The 18,382-nt window shown below is 42.1% G+C and overlaps 2 protein-coding genes and 1 long non-coding RNA gene across 5 annotated transcripts; 2 read left to right on the top strand and 1 right to left on the bottom strand.

Moving 5' to 3' along the window:
* The first annotated feature begins 3,576 nt into the window (after positions 1-3,576).
* Positions 3,577-10,407, top strand: LOC5504273 (stromal membrane-associated protein 1). Of its 3 annotated transcripts, none has more exons than XM_032372576.2 (10): positions 3,577-3,796; positions 3,858-3,991; positions 4,084-4,169; positions 4,559-4,673; positions 4,929-5,006; positions 5,379-5,570; positions 5,963-6,034; positions 6,155-6,245; positions 6,485-6,669; positions 7,272-10,407. In XM_032372576.2, exons 1-10 carry the CDS (start codon positions 3,682-3,684, stop codon positions 7,569-7,571), a joined length of 1,368 nt encoding a protein of 455 aa, XP_032228467.2. In that variant the 5' UTR covers positions 3,577-3,681; the 3' UTR covers positions 7,572-10,407. The 3 variants fall into 3 exon arrangements, with proteins under 3 accessions (XP_032228467.2, XP_032228468.2, XP_032228469.2); XM_032372577.2 differs by having other exon boundaries at positions 3,578-3,796; positions 4,932-5,006; XM_032372578.2 differs by lacking the exon at positions 4,929-5,006 and having other exon boundaries at positions 3,578-3,796.
* A 525-nt stretch (positions 10,408-10,932) lies between these two features.
* On the top strand, positions 10,933-11,663 carry LOC125561991. Its single transcript, XR_007307698.1, has 2 exons — positions 10,933-11,420; positions 11,544-11,663. It is a non-coding gene; the product is annotated as an uncharacterized LOC125561991 (long non-coding RNA).
* A 1,164-nt stretch (positions 11,664-12,827) lies between these two features.
* On the bottom strand, positions 12,828-16,062 carry LOC5504272. Its single transcript, XM_001625155.3, has 2 exons — positions 14,814-16,062; positions 12,828-13,961 (listed from the first exon to the last, which is right to left on the bottom strand). The coding sequence occupies exons 1-2, from the start codon at positions 15,927-15,929 to the stop codon at positions 12,957-12,959; spliced, it is 2,121 nt and encodes a 706-aa protein (XP_001625205.3). The 5' UTR covers positions 15,930-16,062; the 3' UTR covers positions 12,828-12,956.
* Between the last annotated feature and the right edge of the window lie 2,320 nt (positions 16,063-18,382).

Raw genomic sequence — 18,382 nt, 5'->3', positions numbered from 1 at the left:
CTCCCATGGTCATACTCCCACCACCCTCCCATAGTCATACTCTAACCACCCTCCCATAGTCACACTCTCACCACCCTCCCATAGTCACACTCTCACCATCCTCCCATAGTCACACTCTCACCTCCCTCCCATAGTCATACTCTAACCACCCTCCCATAGTCATACTCTAACCTCCCTCCCATAGATACTCTCACTACCCTCTCATAGATACTCTCACCACCCTCCCATAGATACTCTAACCTCCCTCCCAAAGATACTCTCACCACCCTCCCATAGTCATACTCTCACCTCCCTCTCATAGTCATACTCTCACCACCCTCCCATAGTCATACTCTCACCACCCTCCCATGGTCATACTCTCACCACCCTCCCATAGATATTCTCACTCCCCTCCCATAGTCACACTCTGACCACCCTCCCATAGTCACACTCTGACCACCCTCCCATAGTCACACTCTTACCACCCTCCCATAGTCACACTCTCACCACCCTCCCAAAGTCATACTCTAACCACCCTCCCATGGTCATACTCTCACCACCCTCCCATGGTCATACTCTCACCACCCTCCCATGGTCATACTCTCACCACCCTCCCATAGTCATCCTCTCAGCACCCTCCCATAGTCAGACTCTAACCACCCTCCCATAGTCATACTCTAACCTCCCTCCCATAGATACTCTCACCACCCTCGCATAGATACTCTAACCTCCCTCCCATAGATACTCTCACCACCCTCCCATAGATACTCTAACCTCCCTCCCATAGATACTCTCACCACCCTCGCATAGTCATACTCTAACCTCCCTCCCATAGATACTCTCACTACCCTCTCATAGATACTCTCACCACCCTCCCATAGATACTCTAACCTCCCTCCCATAGATACTCTCACCACCCTCCCATAGTCATACTCTCACCTCCCTCCCATAGTCATACTCTCACCACCCTCCCATAGTCACACTCTCACCATCCTCCCATGGTCATACTCTAACCTCCCTCCCATAGATACTCTCATCTCCCTCCCATAGATACTCTCACCTCCCTCCCATAGATACTCTCACCTCCCTCCCATAGTCACACTCTAACCACCCTTCCATAGTCATACTCTCACCACCCTCCCATAGTCATACTCTAACCACCCTCCCATAGTCACACTCTCACCACCCTCCCATAGTCAAACTCCCACCACCCTCCCATAGTCACACTCTCACCACCCTCCCATAGTCATCCTCCCACCACCCTCCCATAGTCACACTCTCACCACCCTCCCATAGTCAAACTCTCACCACCCTCCCATAGTCAAACTCCCACCACCCTCCCATAGTCACACTCTCACCATCCTCCCATAGTCATCCTCTCACAATCCTCCCATAGTCACACTCTCACCACCCTCCCATAGTCATACTCTCACCACCCTCCCATAGTCATACTCTCACCATCCTCCCATAGATACTCTCACCTCCCTCCCATAGATACTCTCACCTCCCTCCCATAGATACTCTCACCACCCTCCCATAGTCACACTCTAACCACCCTCCCATAGTCATACTCTCACCACCCTCCCATAGTCATACTCTAACCTCCCTCCCATGGTCATACTCCCACCACCCTCCCATAGTCATACTCTAACCACCCTCCCATAGTCACACTCTCACCACCCTCCCATAGTCACACTCTCACCATCCTCCCATAGTCACACTCTCACCTCCCTCCCATAGTCATACTCTAACCACCCTCCCATAGTCATACTCTAACCTCCCTCCCATAGATACTCTCACTACCCTCTCATAGATACTCTCACCACCCTCCCATAGATACTCTAACCTCCCTCCCAAAGATACTCTCACCACCCTCCCATAGTCATACTCTCACCTCCCTCTCATAGTCATACTCTCACCACCCTCCCATAGTCACACTCTCACCATCCTCCCATGGTCATACTCTAACCTCCCTCCCATAGATACTCTCATCTCCCTCCCATAGATACTCTCACCTCCCTCCCATAGATACTCTCACCTCCCTCCCATAATCACACTCTAACCACCCTCCCATAGTCATACTCTCACCACCCTCCCATAGTCATACTCTAACCACCCTCCCATAGTCATACTCCCACCACCCTCCCATAGTCACACTCTCACCACCCTCCCATAATCAAACTCTCACCACCCTCCCATAGTCATACTCCCACCACCCTCCCATAGTCATACTCTCGCCACCCTCCCATAGTCTTACTCTCACCACCCTCCCATAGTCATACTCTCACCACCCTTCCATAGTCACACTTTCACCACCCTCCCATAGTCATCCTCTCACCATCCTCCCATAGTCATCCTCTCACTACCCTCCCATAGTCACACTCTCACCACCCTCCCATAGTCATACTCTCCCCACCCTCCCATAGTCACACTCTCACCACCCGCCCATAGTCATACTCTCACCATCCTCCCATAGTCACACTCTCACCTCCCTCCCATAGTCATACTCTCACCACCCTCCCATAGTCATACTCTCACCATCCTCCCATAGTCATACTCTCACCACCCTCCCATAGTCATACTCTCACCATCCTCCCATAGTCATACTCTTACCACCCTCCCATAGTCTTACTCTCAACACCCTCCCATAGTCATACTCTAACCAGCCTCCCATAGTCATACTCTCACCACCCTCCCATAGTCACACTCTCACTACCCTCCCATAGTCACACTCTCACCACCCTCCCATAGTCAAACTCTCACCACCCTCCCATAGTCACACTCTCACCACCCTCCCATAGTCAAACTCTCACCACCCTCCCATAGTCACACTCTCACCATCCTCCCATAGTCACACTCTCACCACCCTCCCATAGTCAAACTCTCACCACCCTCCCATAGTCACACTCTCACTACCCTCCCATAGTCACACTCTCACCACCCTCCCATAGTCATACTCTCACCACCCTCCCATAGTCATACTCTCACCACCCTCCAATAGTCATACTCTTACCATCCTCCCATAGGTACTCTCACTTCCCTCCCATAGATAATCTCATCTTCCTCCCATAGATACTCTCATCTCCCTCCCATAGATACTCTCATCTCCCTCCCATAGATACTCTCACCCCTCTCCCATAGTCACACTCTTACCACCCTCCCATAGTCACACTCTCACCAACCTCTCATAGTCATACTCTCACTTCCCTCCCATAGTCACACTCTCACCACCCTCCCATTGTCACACTCTCACCACCCTCCCATAGTCACACTCTCACCAACCTCTCATAGTCATACTCTCACTTCCCTCCCATAGTCACACTCTCACCTCCCTCCCATAGTCATACTCTCACCACCCTCCCATAGTCATACTCTCACAACCCTCCCATAGTCACACTCTCAGCTCTCTCCCATAGTCTTACTCTCACCACCCTCCCATACACGGAATTTCACCTGTTTCCCGAAACTGAATTCTTGCTCTATTTTGAGAAAGCGTGACTACTCGCGAAAATAAAGTGATGCCGAAAAAACCCTACCCACCTTATGGGGCAGCAAAATAACGTCATATCGTGACGTCATCATTACTCAATTTATGGTCCGTTTTGATCGCGGGCTCATGTGACTCCTTCCTCGGCTTGGCAGCCATTTTACCCGGCGAGAGGATCATAGATAGTGAACATCATAACACGAATAATACCCAAAATGTCCACTCGATCGCAACGAAACAAAGACAACAAACAGAATGCTAACCAGGCTATCTTGGTTGATATGCTAAAAGAAGAAAAAAATAAATATTGCGCCGATTGTGCTGCTAAAGGTACAGGTTTGGCCTACAAATTTCTTGCAATCCAAAATTCTCTAATGATTCACGTTTATAGGGCCAAGATGGGCTTCTTGGAACTTGGGAGTGTTCATTTGCATTCGTTGCGCTGGAATTCATCGCAATTTAGGGGTACACATCTCAAAAGTAAAATCCGTCAACTTGGATTCGTGGACGGAAGAGCAAATGGCGGTAAGACATGAATAAAGAAAATATAACGACTATATTTTTACCTTATATAACGAATATAGCATAGCGAGGTTAAGGAATGTGTTGTATTATAGAGCATTCAGAGCTGGGGGAATAGACGAGCTGGTCTTTACTGGGAATGCTATTTGCCCGAAGATTTTCGCAGACCTCAAACAGACTCGTAAGTTTGTCTCGTCAGTCAACCACTTTTAACGTTTATTTATCAAATCTTCGAAAAATATATGTTTAGATAGTGATTCCACTGAGCTATAACTTTATCTGTTTCTTTGACTCGATGAAGTCTTTAAAATTTGGAGCAATGTCACAGCGTTTTTCAAACCATGGGAATTAGGGTACTTTGTCAGCGATTTCTTTATAAAATATAACTTAAACAAAAATGAAGCCCCCTATTAACATTGTTTAATATTGCCTATTTTCATGTAAAGTATTGCTTAAGTCACTACATAAATTTAATACCCAGTCACACAATTCTTTTTCTACAACATGAATATTTTTTTCAAAATCTCACCTTACACAATACAGATGAAAAACATTTGGTTTATTCTTTAGTGCAATGGAAGCTTTCATAAGGAAAAAGTACGAGCAGAAAAAGTTTATAAAAAAAGATGGTCTTCCGCCGCAAGGATCGGGGCCAGCAGCAACATCCACAGCTAAACCTGTAGAGGTTTGTCATTCTTTTGGTACAGTGCCCTTACTTGTTCATTTTTTTTTTTCATTTTTTAATGCTGAAATCAGTTTCTATGGAAATGGCCTACAATATAACTTTGATCCAGAGCTATCTTTAACAACTAATACTAACATTCTCAACAAATCATTTATATGTTATTCTTTATAATACAATATTGGTACAATAAATTCTTATAATATAATTATAACAATATAATTTCCATTATTGTGTCCCTGGATCTTTTTTTTTAAGCAGGAATCAAGAAAAAAGAAGAAGGACCAAACTAGTAATGCAATAAACCTTTCTTCAGTTCCAAAACCTGTGAGCAAGGTATAACTATCATTACAGTAAAACACCGCAGCCTGGGAAATAATTTTCTAGTACAACACTGGCCTATTATACCTTGATCATTTAGAGCATATTATCTGCTAACCTGGATGTGTTAAGACTTTTAAATTCCTAGTAACTAAGATTAATTAAAATAAAGTTTAGCTACCTGGCATTTAAAGAATAAAGTTCATAGATCAAGAAACTGCTAAAAAAAATAGAGAACATAAAACATGGAAACTACCAGACTTTTGTCAAATAAAGATCGTAGATAAAAAACTGACTTTTAAAAAAATAAAGATCATACTTAAGACTGTTAGGAAATCATACTTTAAGATTTTAGTTAGTCACTCATTGAATTTTGATATTCTTCAGCCAACACCTATTGCACAGTCTTGTTCAGTTAGGGCTCCCCCAGCCTCACAGCACGTCAAGCAACCTCCTCAACCTGCCGCAGCATCAATAGCCAAGCCACGTCCACCCTCTGTTGATCTCCTGTCGCTAGACACTGGGCCTGCCCTATCAGCAGTCCCATCCAAACCAGGGCAGAGTAGTTTAGAGGCAGAGGTAGGAATTCCATTGAGCTGAAAAAAATGCCGCACCATTTTCCAATTTTGACAGCACTTTACCAGATGCCCTGTCTTTTGGTTTGTAATACTTCTGATGATATTGTTTGCTGTGGTGTCCATAGCCTGTCTGGGTGCTCACTCATGCTCGACTTCTAAAAAGCTTTTGTCCATCTGCTTTCTGTATTCTGACTTTGGGCCTTGTCTCCTGTCTTCTTTTCAAAAACCATTTCATTTCTCTTTAGCTTTTCAAGACCCATTCCTTCTTTTTCTTTGATTTTCTTTTGTCTCTTTCTTAATTTCAGTTCTAAACTCAAGTTCTAAATCACTTTGTTAATTTTTTTATCTAGGTTGTTTTTGTTTATTTTTTATCTAGTTTTTGTTTTGTTTTAGTTAATTGATTTTGGTGCATTTCAAGGCCCGACACTTGGTTTTAATCAATCACCACCACAGGAAACCCAAAAGGTAAAAGCAGATGCAAAACTCCCAAGGTCAAATAGTCTAGAGTGTTATTAGGAAAGATGTGCTCAGGGGCAAATACAGCTGAAAGCTGTTAATATACTGTTATGTACAATCTTGTTTTAGCTTGCCAGTCTGTCCATGTCAACTGTAGCCGACCCAGATAGTGGTGATTCCCTCTTGAAGGATGATAGTAGTGCTAATAAATCTGCTAAAGGTATGGTTACAATTTTTAAAAGTAATTGATTCTTTTGCATACTGTGAAGGGCATTTCTCTCACAAATTTGTGGTACACATCTTGCCTTTATGCGCACCTCAGGATTCATAATATGAGGAAACAAAACATTTTTTGTAATAACCCCAAATGAGAGCACTCCATCGTGCATCATCCTACGATTTGTATATTTTTGTTACTGTCTTTCTTTTTAATTTCTGTTTTCCTTTTAATTTTCACAGATAGCATAATGGCCCTTTACACACCAGCACCATCATCACAACAGCCACAGATGTTTGGTGTTCCCGGCGGCATGTATATTGCACCTCAACAGCAGCGGCAGCAACCTAGGCAGATAAACAACCAATACACACAGGCTATGCCGATGCACATTATGCAACCAAATCCACAACAGCAACAGGCTCAGGTGTGTTATACTGTGTCATCAATGTATATGTGTTTATTATACTGTATTATCAATGAATGTATAATCTGCAGGAGATATGATATTTACTCCATCACTAATATCAGTATAAATGGTCAGTGCGGAGAATGCCCATGTTCTGTGACTCATTTTTTACTCCTAGCCCTGGGATTCATTCTCAGAATTCTTTATTTCTTTCTTTTGGGTTTACATTCTTCTGGGTTAAGGACAGCTAATCAGAGGGTCTACTTTTTAAGTGCCTAAACAAAGTATTATGAAAGAGCCTCTGGGATAAAATAAAATAAAAAGCTTGTTTGATGAAGAGTGTGGGTCCATTTATAAAAGCTATACCAAAGTGTTCCAAGCCCTCAATTTTTCCCTTAGGACAAACGTCAGTTTGATAAAAAAGAGTGGTTCTGTTATCATTTTGATCAAAAAGAGTGGTTTTGTTATCATTTTGATCAAAACGAGTTGTTCTGTTATCATTTTGGTCAAAAAGAGTGGTTCTGCTATCATGTTGTGGTTCTGTTAAGACACATCTTCGTCCACCAGTGGGCAGGGAAAAAAAAAACAATAAAAAAAGATAAGAATAAATTTCCTGGCAGGTGCAACAAGTCCAACAACAAATGCAGAGTCTGCGAGTGCACCAACAGCCGCAAATGCCTTCCCAGCAACAGATGCCCCAGCATCAGGGAAACCCAATGTACGGCACACAGACTAACATGTTTATGCCGCAGCAAGCCATGAACTCATTCATGATGCAAAACCATACAATGCAATACCAACAACAGATGCAGCCACAATTTATAAGTACAGGTCCAAGTAGCAATATGACTCCAAGTGTGTACCCGAGGGACACTGGACCTTTCAGCGGACACACCCTCAGTACACAGCTGTGGAAGTGAGAATGGTCTGTTGAGTCGAAAAACTTGCATTCTTATTGCATTCTATGCTTCCAAAGAGCAAATGGGTACTATGCTACCTTCTCATCCTATGACCCACATGAAGAAGATATATATGTAAAATGTATGACCCATATGTAGAATTTTAGGCCATTATGTAGGTGAGGCCACAAGTAGAAGTAGATTAAAGCGCTCTTTCTGTTATCAATGAATGCGTGGCAACCACTTATGTTTTGAATCGTTTTACAATTGAATTAGGGAGGGTGGGCCTATCAATTTGTATAGAATGTCTGTGAATAGAGAGGGTAGAGTGGGTATAGAATGTCTGTGAACATTTTGATTTATTATATGTTTTTTTGTTGTTCAAAGGAATAACAACATCATCTGAAGGATCTAAAATTGTGTAGAATTGATTATACAAATCGTCAAATTCTTTGCTCTGAAATTGAATATATTTTCTCATTTTTCTAAGCAGGGTGACTTTTTGCAGAAGCATGCGCTTGGACTGGCCACTTGAAACACGGGCTCAAAATAACGCGCCATTGTTGTTCGTAATTCACTATTTTCCGGGAATCACTGAAGCATTTCTGTATACATTCCAAATATTGCTCTCAAAATGGTTTTATAACTTAAATAGCTTTTTTTCTCAATGAACTTTAAACGATTGCAACCAAATTTACCGGGATATGTCAGGACTTCGTGAGAATGTTATTAACATATATATATACATTACATTACTTACATTTCTAATATGGCCATTTCAAAGAACATTTGATATTTCCTTTAAAATCTGCTAGATATCCAATTTTGTTATATATGCTTTTAAAGGATGTATACAGTATACATCTCAGTGTTTGAGATGTATTCTGCATACATTTGTATACTGCATAGGTCTGTTTTTCAGTCACAATTTTTGTTTACAAAACGTCATAATGTACAATACAGTATACGTAGTACTGAGCCCTGAAACTCTATCATAATTGTGCGTATTTCGTCGTATCCCAATTTTCAAAATTAATTATAATAATCATTCTACCCATTTAAGCTAATGTTCATGGAACATACCGAGAGTTGAGATAGTGTGGTACAAAGCCTGCATGTTTTAGTAATTCTGTTTCAAGAAATGTAGTTTAATGCAATTTCACAAATTTGTGACTAATTCACCGAAGTCTACCTCCGCGAATCTAAACTTGATTTCAACAGTTTAAGATAATAACAAACCTTTTCGTTGGTTTCTACCTTCCAGATTCTATAATTGCAAAATGTAATATTCCGTCCATTGCTCTTCAGAAACGCAACAGAAAATAGCCTAATTGTTCAATCAACTCTATAGATACCTTGCAATAGCATACTGACATAGACATCCTCTGAAAAAAGGCCTTCCTGCAAGCGTAAAGCAGATAATTGAAGTCCAGAAGTTCAACATATTTGTAAATATCCTGATCGAATCTCGCTACTCGGCCCTAGACATGGGATGTGATGCGCATGCTCAGACAAAAAGTCACCCTGTTATCTTTCAATCCATAGACTGTAGAATGGTAACTTCTTTATTCGCCATGCCTGGCTGGGGTGGGGTGGGGGGAGAAGTCTTTGTTCCTTTTTTCTGTCAAACTTGCATGACCCATGAGCCAAACGTTTTCTTTACAGCACCAAAAGCTTTCAAATTCCAAAGAAATTTCTTCAAATAGTATGCATGAATATGGACGTTAACAGATTAGTCTTGCTGCTGCAATTTGGCTGTTTTGTGAAACTTTATCAAAGCTGGATATACACTCTTGTAGGAGTTTTATATTAATCGTAAATAGTATGCTCAGTTTCTTGCCATTTCAGGACCTTGTGCTCATGACAGGTGATGATTTGACTATATTGCCAGAGGCCCATAGACAGGATGCTAAGGGGGGACCATTTTCTGTTAGATATCTTCCCCTACTGTGGTCTCAATTGTCTTCATTTGAGTGGAGCTTGCAGTTGTGTGGAGTGGTCCTGCTGAGCCCCTGGCCATGGGAAAGGAGTTGACCATCATTTATTTTAAAACTATAGTTGTGTTTTGTCCCTAAATGCATGTATTATTTGGGGCTTGGATATTATATGAATAATGACAAACAGCAATACAGTAAACACCAATGTATGAGAATCTACAATTTCAAAGATCCGGCTGTTTAGGTTCTACAGTGTATTTTGTTCTGAATACACCGAACAATGCAGTTCCTAGAAATAAAATGCTTATTCCAGCATGCATTAGTGCAATGCATGCTGGAATAAGCATTTACGGAAAAAGTATCTTTTCTTGTTTTCAATTATCTCCACATGTTATTTTATGATTTTGACAATCAAATAAAAACCTTTTTCCTCACCAGGCTGATGAGCTTTAAAATGCTTTAAATGCTCTTTCAGCCTTCTCATTATACGCGGGTGTTTACTGTACTGCATTCTGCACTATCAAGAAAAGAGGGCACAATAGAAACATTGTTTCTTGAATGTATTTAGACCAATCATAAGCAAGTAACATACTCAAACAGTATATAACATTGTCTTGAGTTCTTGCTTTTTCGCGACCTAAGAGTCCGTACATTCCACATCGTTTTGCTTTTCCTTTTTTCCTTGGCTGCTCTGTAAGCCGTTATTCCCTGGGTTCTAGAGGTCTGTCATGTCCTCCTGTCATCACATCATACAGTGTGATGTCTGCGTTTGTCTTCACGTCTACCAAAGGCCTCTGTCGGCCCAGTGGAATGTAACTGGCACAAAGTCGTTGAATCAGATTGGTCATCTTGTATTTCGGATGCTTGTACATTAATGAATTGGTTACCAGATTGAATTAATAAACAATAATATATCCCCATTACCGTATTAAAATTACACAACAGCTTGGTTCAGGAATTGCTATCAGCTTCCTTCCGTTGATTCAATGCAAACCAATTTAATAATTATCTTGGAAGCTTTCGGCTTATTTCACACACCTACCTCCCTGGCAGTTTTTTTCTAGACAGGCTCTGCTTACAACTTGCTGAGACAGGTACGTTACAATAGGTCGGCGGGTCCCGATTCATGGCAAGGTAGCCCAGGCAATGGTTTTGAAGCTTGTTCGTAGCTTAGATTGGATTCGTAATGGATTGAAGTCGCGATTTTTTGTGAAAAATTGCCAATAAAATTCCCTTAAAACTTAGAACATGCCTTGTTGTTGTCATATTTATGTGTAATATACGATTTTGGGGGATTTTCGTAACGGAATATATGACTTCTCTCCACCTACAGGAAAGAAACAAGGTTGGAGGCGCCATTTTCGGTAGCATACCGTCGAAATTCGCGAGGAAAATACAACAAACGAAATATTTTTATCTCGCAGACCTATGCCAGGGTACGCTTACATTCGATATGTGGCAAAACATCCGAGCTAAATCATTTTCCCTGGCCGCTAGATATTTTTTAAAACGAGTAAGCAGCGATTTGAATCCTTGACCGGCGCCGTTGGACAATTAGGTACGCTCGGCTGAACACGGGAGCGAAGCAAACAACTTATAGCGCGAGGCTGTCACCGGCGCATTCGATACGGATTTCATAAGTTTTCGTGGTCTAAAATTCAGAACTATCTCCTCAGAACGTCACCCCAGTCTTCCTCACACGCTTGTACACGTCTCCCCAGTCTTCCTCACACGCTTGTACACGTCTCCCCAGTCTTCCTCACACGCTTGTACACGTCTCTCCACTCTTATCCTCACACGCTTGTACACGTCTCTCCACTCTTCCTCACACGCTTGTACAGGTTTTTCAGTCTTCCTAACCCTTGTACAGGTTTTTCAGTCTTCCTCACACGCTTGTACACGTCTCTCCACTCTTCCTCACACGCTTGTACAGGTTTTTCAGTCTTCCTCACGCTTGTACAGGTTTTTCAGTCTTCCTCACACGCTTGTACAGGTTTTTCAGTCTTCCTCACACGCTTGTACACGTCTCTCCACTCTTCCTCACACGCTTGTACAGGTTTTTCAGTCTTCCTCACACGCTTGTACAGGTTTTTCAGTCTTCCTCACACGCTTGTACAGGTAACCGGCTAGGCTTACGCGCGCGCTTAATTTGAGTCAGCTACATGGGCGCTTTTATTTGAAAAAAAAACACAGCGCGCATAAAGCAATGCTGTCCTAGGTTGTAAAAAAGGCCAAGCCACTTCACATGAATAAAGGGGAGATTATTATTATTTCCTATTAAAGACAATAATTATTAAAGGTGCATTTCAATATTTTTACTAATGTATGTTGCACTCGGTTCATGGAAACGAATTAATTGCTGGGTATGCTAGTCATGTGAATGTTCAGAGGAACATTATGCTAAAAATACTATAATTCTATTTTGAACTTAATGCGTGACTGTGCCCCCCCCCCCCCCCAATATTTCGAGGCATGCTACAGTTCTAATTCCACTGGTAACTCAAACATTTTGTCCCATCTCGAATCGACAGTTGGTCTAGGTCCTTCCAAACACTTGGCAGTTGTTCTGTCAGCAACCTGAGACGGCGAATCCTCCCGAAATCATGGTCTGTAAAGCAGCGATACTGTGCGGTTTTTATTGTATACTAGTAGTAATAAATGCAAAGAGAGAGCAAATGCCAACTGCAGTCGAGGTCGCTATCATTGAATTAGGCATTATGACTGCCACACCAACTCATTGGTAAAATTTTATATCATGTTTTTTTATTGCTTTCCCATATTTTTCAAAATTCCCTTCGTATTAAGACTACAAAAGGCCTGTTCCAAATTTTTATGCACCCTGGACTGTGTCACTTCTCAAACTAAATCGGGAATAATGTCACACCATACCAAGAATAATCCGTTAAAGCCAAGGCAAGAACAATGCACTTTCAAGCCGCACTGCCCTTCTTTCACTAAACGATTCCTTCCGTATGTCTCTACGTGTTAACATTTCATCATTTTTATAATATTAGTAAAACTTTTAACTATTAGTCAATAGATAAAGTTATTACATTTCGCGTTAAATATTTTATTACATTTTGCGTTGAAAAGTTATTACATTTCGCGTTAAACATTTATTACATTTTGTGTTGAAAGTTATGACATTTCGCGTTAAGATTACATTTTGCGTTGAAAGTTATTACATTCCTCGTTGATTATTACATTTTTCCGCGTAACAGGGGGGGGGGGGGCACCGGAAATATGGAGGAAGCGTAAGGGGGGGGGGCATGGAAAATTTGGTTTCATCTATAAGGGGGGTCAACTAATTTTATAAGTCGGGATAATAAATGAGCTTTCCCTTATTTAAAATTTTTATATAAACGCCCCTAGATTATTAATTTGCAATAGAATTCCCTATTTTTTTGTTTTCAAGTATCAACTATTTTAACATATTTGAGAGTGTCCTTTTGGTAGTATATCAAAAAATTTACTTAGGATTAAATTGAAAGCACCCTCCAAAGCCTGCCATTTCCTCCCATTTTCTTTGGGTGGTAAAATGGTCACAGGGCTCACACCCTAGGGTAGCCTTTCCTCTTTGACTGCAGCATACCCATCTTCCAGCAATGATGTTACCCCCCATGTAGTACGCTCTATGCCTCTTACAGCCAGACTTGTCCACTGTGGGGTCGAAGCGTGCCTCACATCTAGTGCAGGTCTCAAATCTTTTTCGGCTTTCTTGGTCGGCAAATGCACACCTTGCATCTTCCAACATATCTTGCAGCTTGTAAACTTCTTCAGATACATCCTTACGAATGAGCTTAGGCTGTTTAGCTGCCCATTGTACAATATTCCTTGCAGCTTCACCTAAACGCTTGGCCTTTGGGACGCCCTTGTCTTCCACCTTGAAGTCGCCTGAGCTGCTCATCTCAAACACAACACTTTTATCAACCAGTTGCTGTATCCAGTCTTTCAGGACCAGATCCTTCTCTGCCTTGATGAAGATGATAGGCTTCTCCTTCATTGTGGCATACTTCAGCTCCAAGTTGCAGTTGACGGATTGTTGGTATTTTTCAGTCAAAAAGGCGACAAGCATTGTTGAGTTTTCCACAGCGGTTGCCATGGCTTCATTGATATTCCCCTGCATACCTCCCCAAATGTCCATCCATGTCTGGAAGGTCTGTTGGCTGAGTTCCATGTAGACCTCTCGCACAAAGGACTGAATCCCCCAGTTATATGACAGCATGATGTCAAACTTTTGCTCTATGGGTAGGCCATACTTGTCAAACAGAGGCTTGGGCGGGGCAAACGTCATACGTGTGATGGTGTAATTAATTTGCATGAAGCGCAAGTTTTCCGTGTCGTTGGTGCGTAGCTGCTCTGGTGAAGGTAGGGGGACCCACACTTCTTTTGATTTGTCACGTGGGGGAGGGGGAAAGGAGTGCAGTTTTGATTTATATTGCTCTAACTCCTTGGTCAACACCTGAATCTCGGCCTGTGAAAAGAGAAAATAAAATATTTTATTTCATTTTTTCTATGTTGAGAAAGAGGCAATAGTTTATTACAGAAAATGATTTTTGAAAATGAGGTTTGATTCGTTAAATTTTTCATTCCATTAAGTTGACACCTACTAACCTTTAAGTGGCTACCCTCTAATAAGGTCATAACAAACTTTAAGTGGCTATCTTCTAGTAAGGTCATAACAAACTTTAAGTGGCTATCTTCTAGTAAGGTCATAACAGCCTTTTAGTGGCTACCTTCTAGTAAGGTCATGACAACCTTTTAGTGGCTATCTTCTAGTAAGGTCATAACAGCCTTTTAGTGGCTACCTTTTAGTAAGGTCATAACAGCCTTTAAGTGGCTACCCTCTAGTAAGGTCATAACAACCTTTTAGTTGCCACCCTCTAGTAAGGTCATAACAACCTTATAGTGGCTACCCTCTAGTAAGGTCATAACAACCTTATAGTGGCTACCCTCTAGTAAGGTCATAACAACCTTTTAGTGGCTACCCTCTAGTAAGGTCATAACAACCTTTTAGTGGCTACCCTCTAGTAAGGTCATAACAACCTTTTAGTGGCTACCCTCTAGTAAGGTCATAACAACCTTTTAGTGGCTACCCTCTAGTAAGGTCATAACAGCCTTTGGCTACACTGCAGTGAGTGGCTCATATGTGTTTTTACATATCATTAACTCAGCCAATAAGGCCAATAATAATCAATATTATTTCTTATTCCAATCTTCACATATTGGATCTGAAAATCTTTGAAACAAAAATTTCAAAAGGGATGGCGTAATACTCATAACATCACCTTCTTCCCTTCTGTATAAGGAAGATCAAATCTCTCACCTTCTCTCTCTCCTCCTCTGTCTTTTCACCTTCCAGTGCCGTCATAACGGCAAATATGAAGTCATTCATGGGTGTACTGTCAGGAACATTGGGATAAGGATTGTATGCCTGCTGCTGGCCCAGCATCTCGTAATAAAGCTTTCCTGCGATTCCTACAGCTAGCCAGCCAGTGGGCCAGAATTTGGCTCCTTTGACTGGAATAATTTGCTTCTGATTCGCGCGAGCAAATTCATACTCTTGCTGGTGTTTGGAAGACTCCTGGAAACCGGGCGTTAGAATTGGAACAAAGACACTGCAGGCCTTGATCTTTTCCAGATTAGAGTCACTAGGATCACCCATAACAACACCCTGACTTGACATCGAGTTGGCTTGGGCATTATAGTTGGACACCCCTTTACCATGTCGCACAAGTCCAGCGATAGCCTGTCCATCAGGGTGGTAAGAAATACACACACCAGACCCTCCCGTCTTCTCCGTCTTCAAAGCAGACCCTTCAGGCTTATCATGGGTTGGCATGGCAACAGAGCTGGCTTCGACACCTGACAGTTTCTCCTTGACAGCATCTAAGAACTCTTGCATGTTTTCCTGGGTGGTTGACAGCTGTGTGATGGCTGACCCCCACGCTTTAGCTATAGCCCCAGTGCAGCCCGAGGGAGAGTAATTATGCTGGATTATGACTGACACGACAGGCTTCTTCTTGTCTTTGGCGTAGTTCGCTAACTCGGTGCAGTACGGTGCTCGCTGGTAATTGAACGAGACCACCATCACGAATAAGTCACACCATGACACAGTTTGTTCACGTAGTGCAAGCGCCAGTGGACTTCCCTCGGATATCAAGAACGCCGTGTAACCATTATCACGCAACAATTCACCCAATTCCTTAGCTTTCTCGTAATTTCTTGAATGGAAAGAGATAGCCACGTTTTTCCCTTCGTTATGAATTGGTTTACCGCTAACGGCTGTCGACTTCGTGTTTTGTGTTGATGTCATGTTTATGTGTGCTTGAGTAGTTTGAGATTCTAAATGATTACCTGGCTCGGACACAGTATGCTTTAAAGGTTCTCTAATCGGCTCTCGATGTTCCGTGGTCAGAGCTTGACTCGGCCCACATCCCATAGTTTCCTTTATGTAATGTTGTTCCTAGCTCTTGTTATCATAGAAGTTATTTTAGAGCAGTCTGACAAATGTAAACTGGAGTGCTGTTTGGAACCTTCGTCAGGCTTCCGTGATTCCATTGTTACTGGTGTTTTGATAATCTAGTCGCATGGTAACTAAAAATAAACACGGGTTGTTGAACTAATTGATATTTCAATAATTTATATTGTTTTTTTTTTTAACACAAAAAGGAGCGATATCTTCCAACGTATTTCTTGCGTATTCCCTAGTTTCTGCTTAAATAACTTTAATCGCTAAAACAATGTCAATTATCTATACTTGGTTAGAATACGAATAAATAACTTATTTATAAAAAGGTGATCAAAGACAAACTCGAGCTTTCAGCATCCTTGTGGACGGCTACTGTTATAAGTCGTTATTTTAGTGACATTAACTTTATTTACTTAAATAACTGTCCTAACCAAAACCACACTGGTCAGAATCAAAAAGAAAGAAAAAATAGAAAAAAGAAAAACCTAGCCTAGGCCTAAATACATAATTCCCGAAAAATGGTCTAAAAATCTTTCCGGAATTTCCCCCAAAAATGTCTAAAAATCCCGAATTTGTCTCTAAAAATCCCGATTTCTCCCCTAAAAATCCCTAAAAATCTCGATTTTTTTTTTTCATAAATATGCCATTCCTCCCTTAATTATAAAAAATATATCTTTATCTTTGTTTTTTTTTTATTTATTGTACATGTATAAATGCACAATTCAGCATTATTCGCATCGAAAGAAATAACTTTCCACGATTTACACATGTTTTACAAACTAAACTAACTTCTAAATACCGACTTCTAACTGGTGTGACAATTTCAGTGTCTTGTGGCATATACAACAATTGCGAAACGAACAATCTGCAACTAACTCGCAACTTCATACCGTCCCAAAAGTTAACGAGTATTAACCCTGAGCATCAAGGCCGCCTCGATATAGTCCTCCAGCGCATCATGCTGTTGATCCCCAAACATCGTGGCCAACAGGGAAAAAACTCTCTCAGCAGCCGCAGATGATGGCTGTACGAGCGCGATTCGTTGGACTGCAGCAGACCATGCAAGGAGTTCTTGACTTACTGGTTTCCGTCACGGCCAGATGTCTGCCTGAGGGTCAAAGTCATCGGGGATGTCTGCAGCTTTCACGAAGTACATCGGCAGCTCCGTCCTTAGCGACTAGATCTCGTTGTTGTTCAGGAATGGTACTTCATCCAGCTGGCCGATGTCTGCAGCGTTTGGTCGAGACACTTTTACAAACTTTGGGTTGAAAAGTCGTGCTGCTTTAAATACCCGGACGGATTTTGCCACCACTGCGTCATTAACCAACGTCTGGGAGTAGTAATCAAATGCCGGCACAAGACACTCTCTCACGGCATACTGGTACCACCTGCGTTGATCGGCGACATTCATAGGGTGTTTGCAATTGTAGGAAAGTTCTGCACGTGGATAAACGCACCTAGCCCCTCTAACTTCTCAAATGCAATGAAAACCAAAGCGCCGTCTCCCTCTAAAGTATAGGTCGCTTTAACAAACTTCTCAAGCTCCATAAGGGCTGCAAACTCAACCCTTAGCTGAACTGGATTGTGTAGTAGTGCATCGGATAGCTTCTGCCGGGATGCTTTAGCGAACTCTTCGTCATGTGCAAGGAACGCAGGGACGTGCGCCCACTCCTGGAATACCACCTTGGCGCATTCCCACAGACTCCACCATCGGGTCGAGTTGTATCGTGGCATAACCCTCCCGGTGAGGTTCTTCTACACACGTCTTCCTTTCATGCTGGTTGCAAAGATGATACTCAATGCCAACATGAACGGTGTCAAGGCTGGAGTGACTGACTTTACGCCAACTCGGTCAAGAAAGTGGGAAATACATCCGACATCAAGCATGTCTGGATATAAAATTCGCACTGTCCTGAGCGCCTTGGTGTTTACTGGAGCTCTATCCCGCATTGCAGCTAACAGTTGACTCTGCAGCACATCCAGTTTCCTGTGAAGCACCTCGATGATGATTCGAGCCAGCTCATCCCCATTGACTGAACTCTGGGTGAGCTGGAAACGAACAAGCCTAGACTTCACCTCCTGTTCATGAACAAAGCGTACTAGTACCACAAGTGCCTCGCCATCTCTGGTGGTTCCGTCAAAGATTATACTGACATCTTTTTTCTTCAATTCCCTTTTCAATGACTTGTACTCTTCTTCTAAAATGAATGGAATCAGCTGTCGCATATTCGAAAATGATGAAAGACTCATTCCTGCTTCCTCGAATATTTCTCTAAAGAACTCAACGCGATTTAGAGGTGTGCCGCTTTTTAGGAACGCTTGAACAACTTTGATGCGAAATACCCTTGTGGATGTCGAAAGGGTCTCGCCCTTTGGATGGTGTGCCTGGTCGTATTTGTGCAATGCTTGGACAATGTCCTCTT

Source organism: Nematostella vectensis, chromosome 4 (genome assembly GCF_932526225.1).
Source record: "Nematostella vectensis chromosome 4, jaNemVect1.1, whole genome shotgun sequence".
Taxonomy (NCBI): Eukaryota; Metazoa; Cnidaria; class Anthozoa; order Actiniaria; family Edwardsiidae; genus Nematostella; species Nematostella vectensis.
Note: the sequence above shows the minus strand (reverse complement) of the source record. Positions and strands in the feature narration are given on the sequence as shown.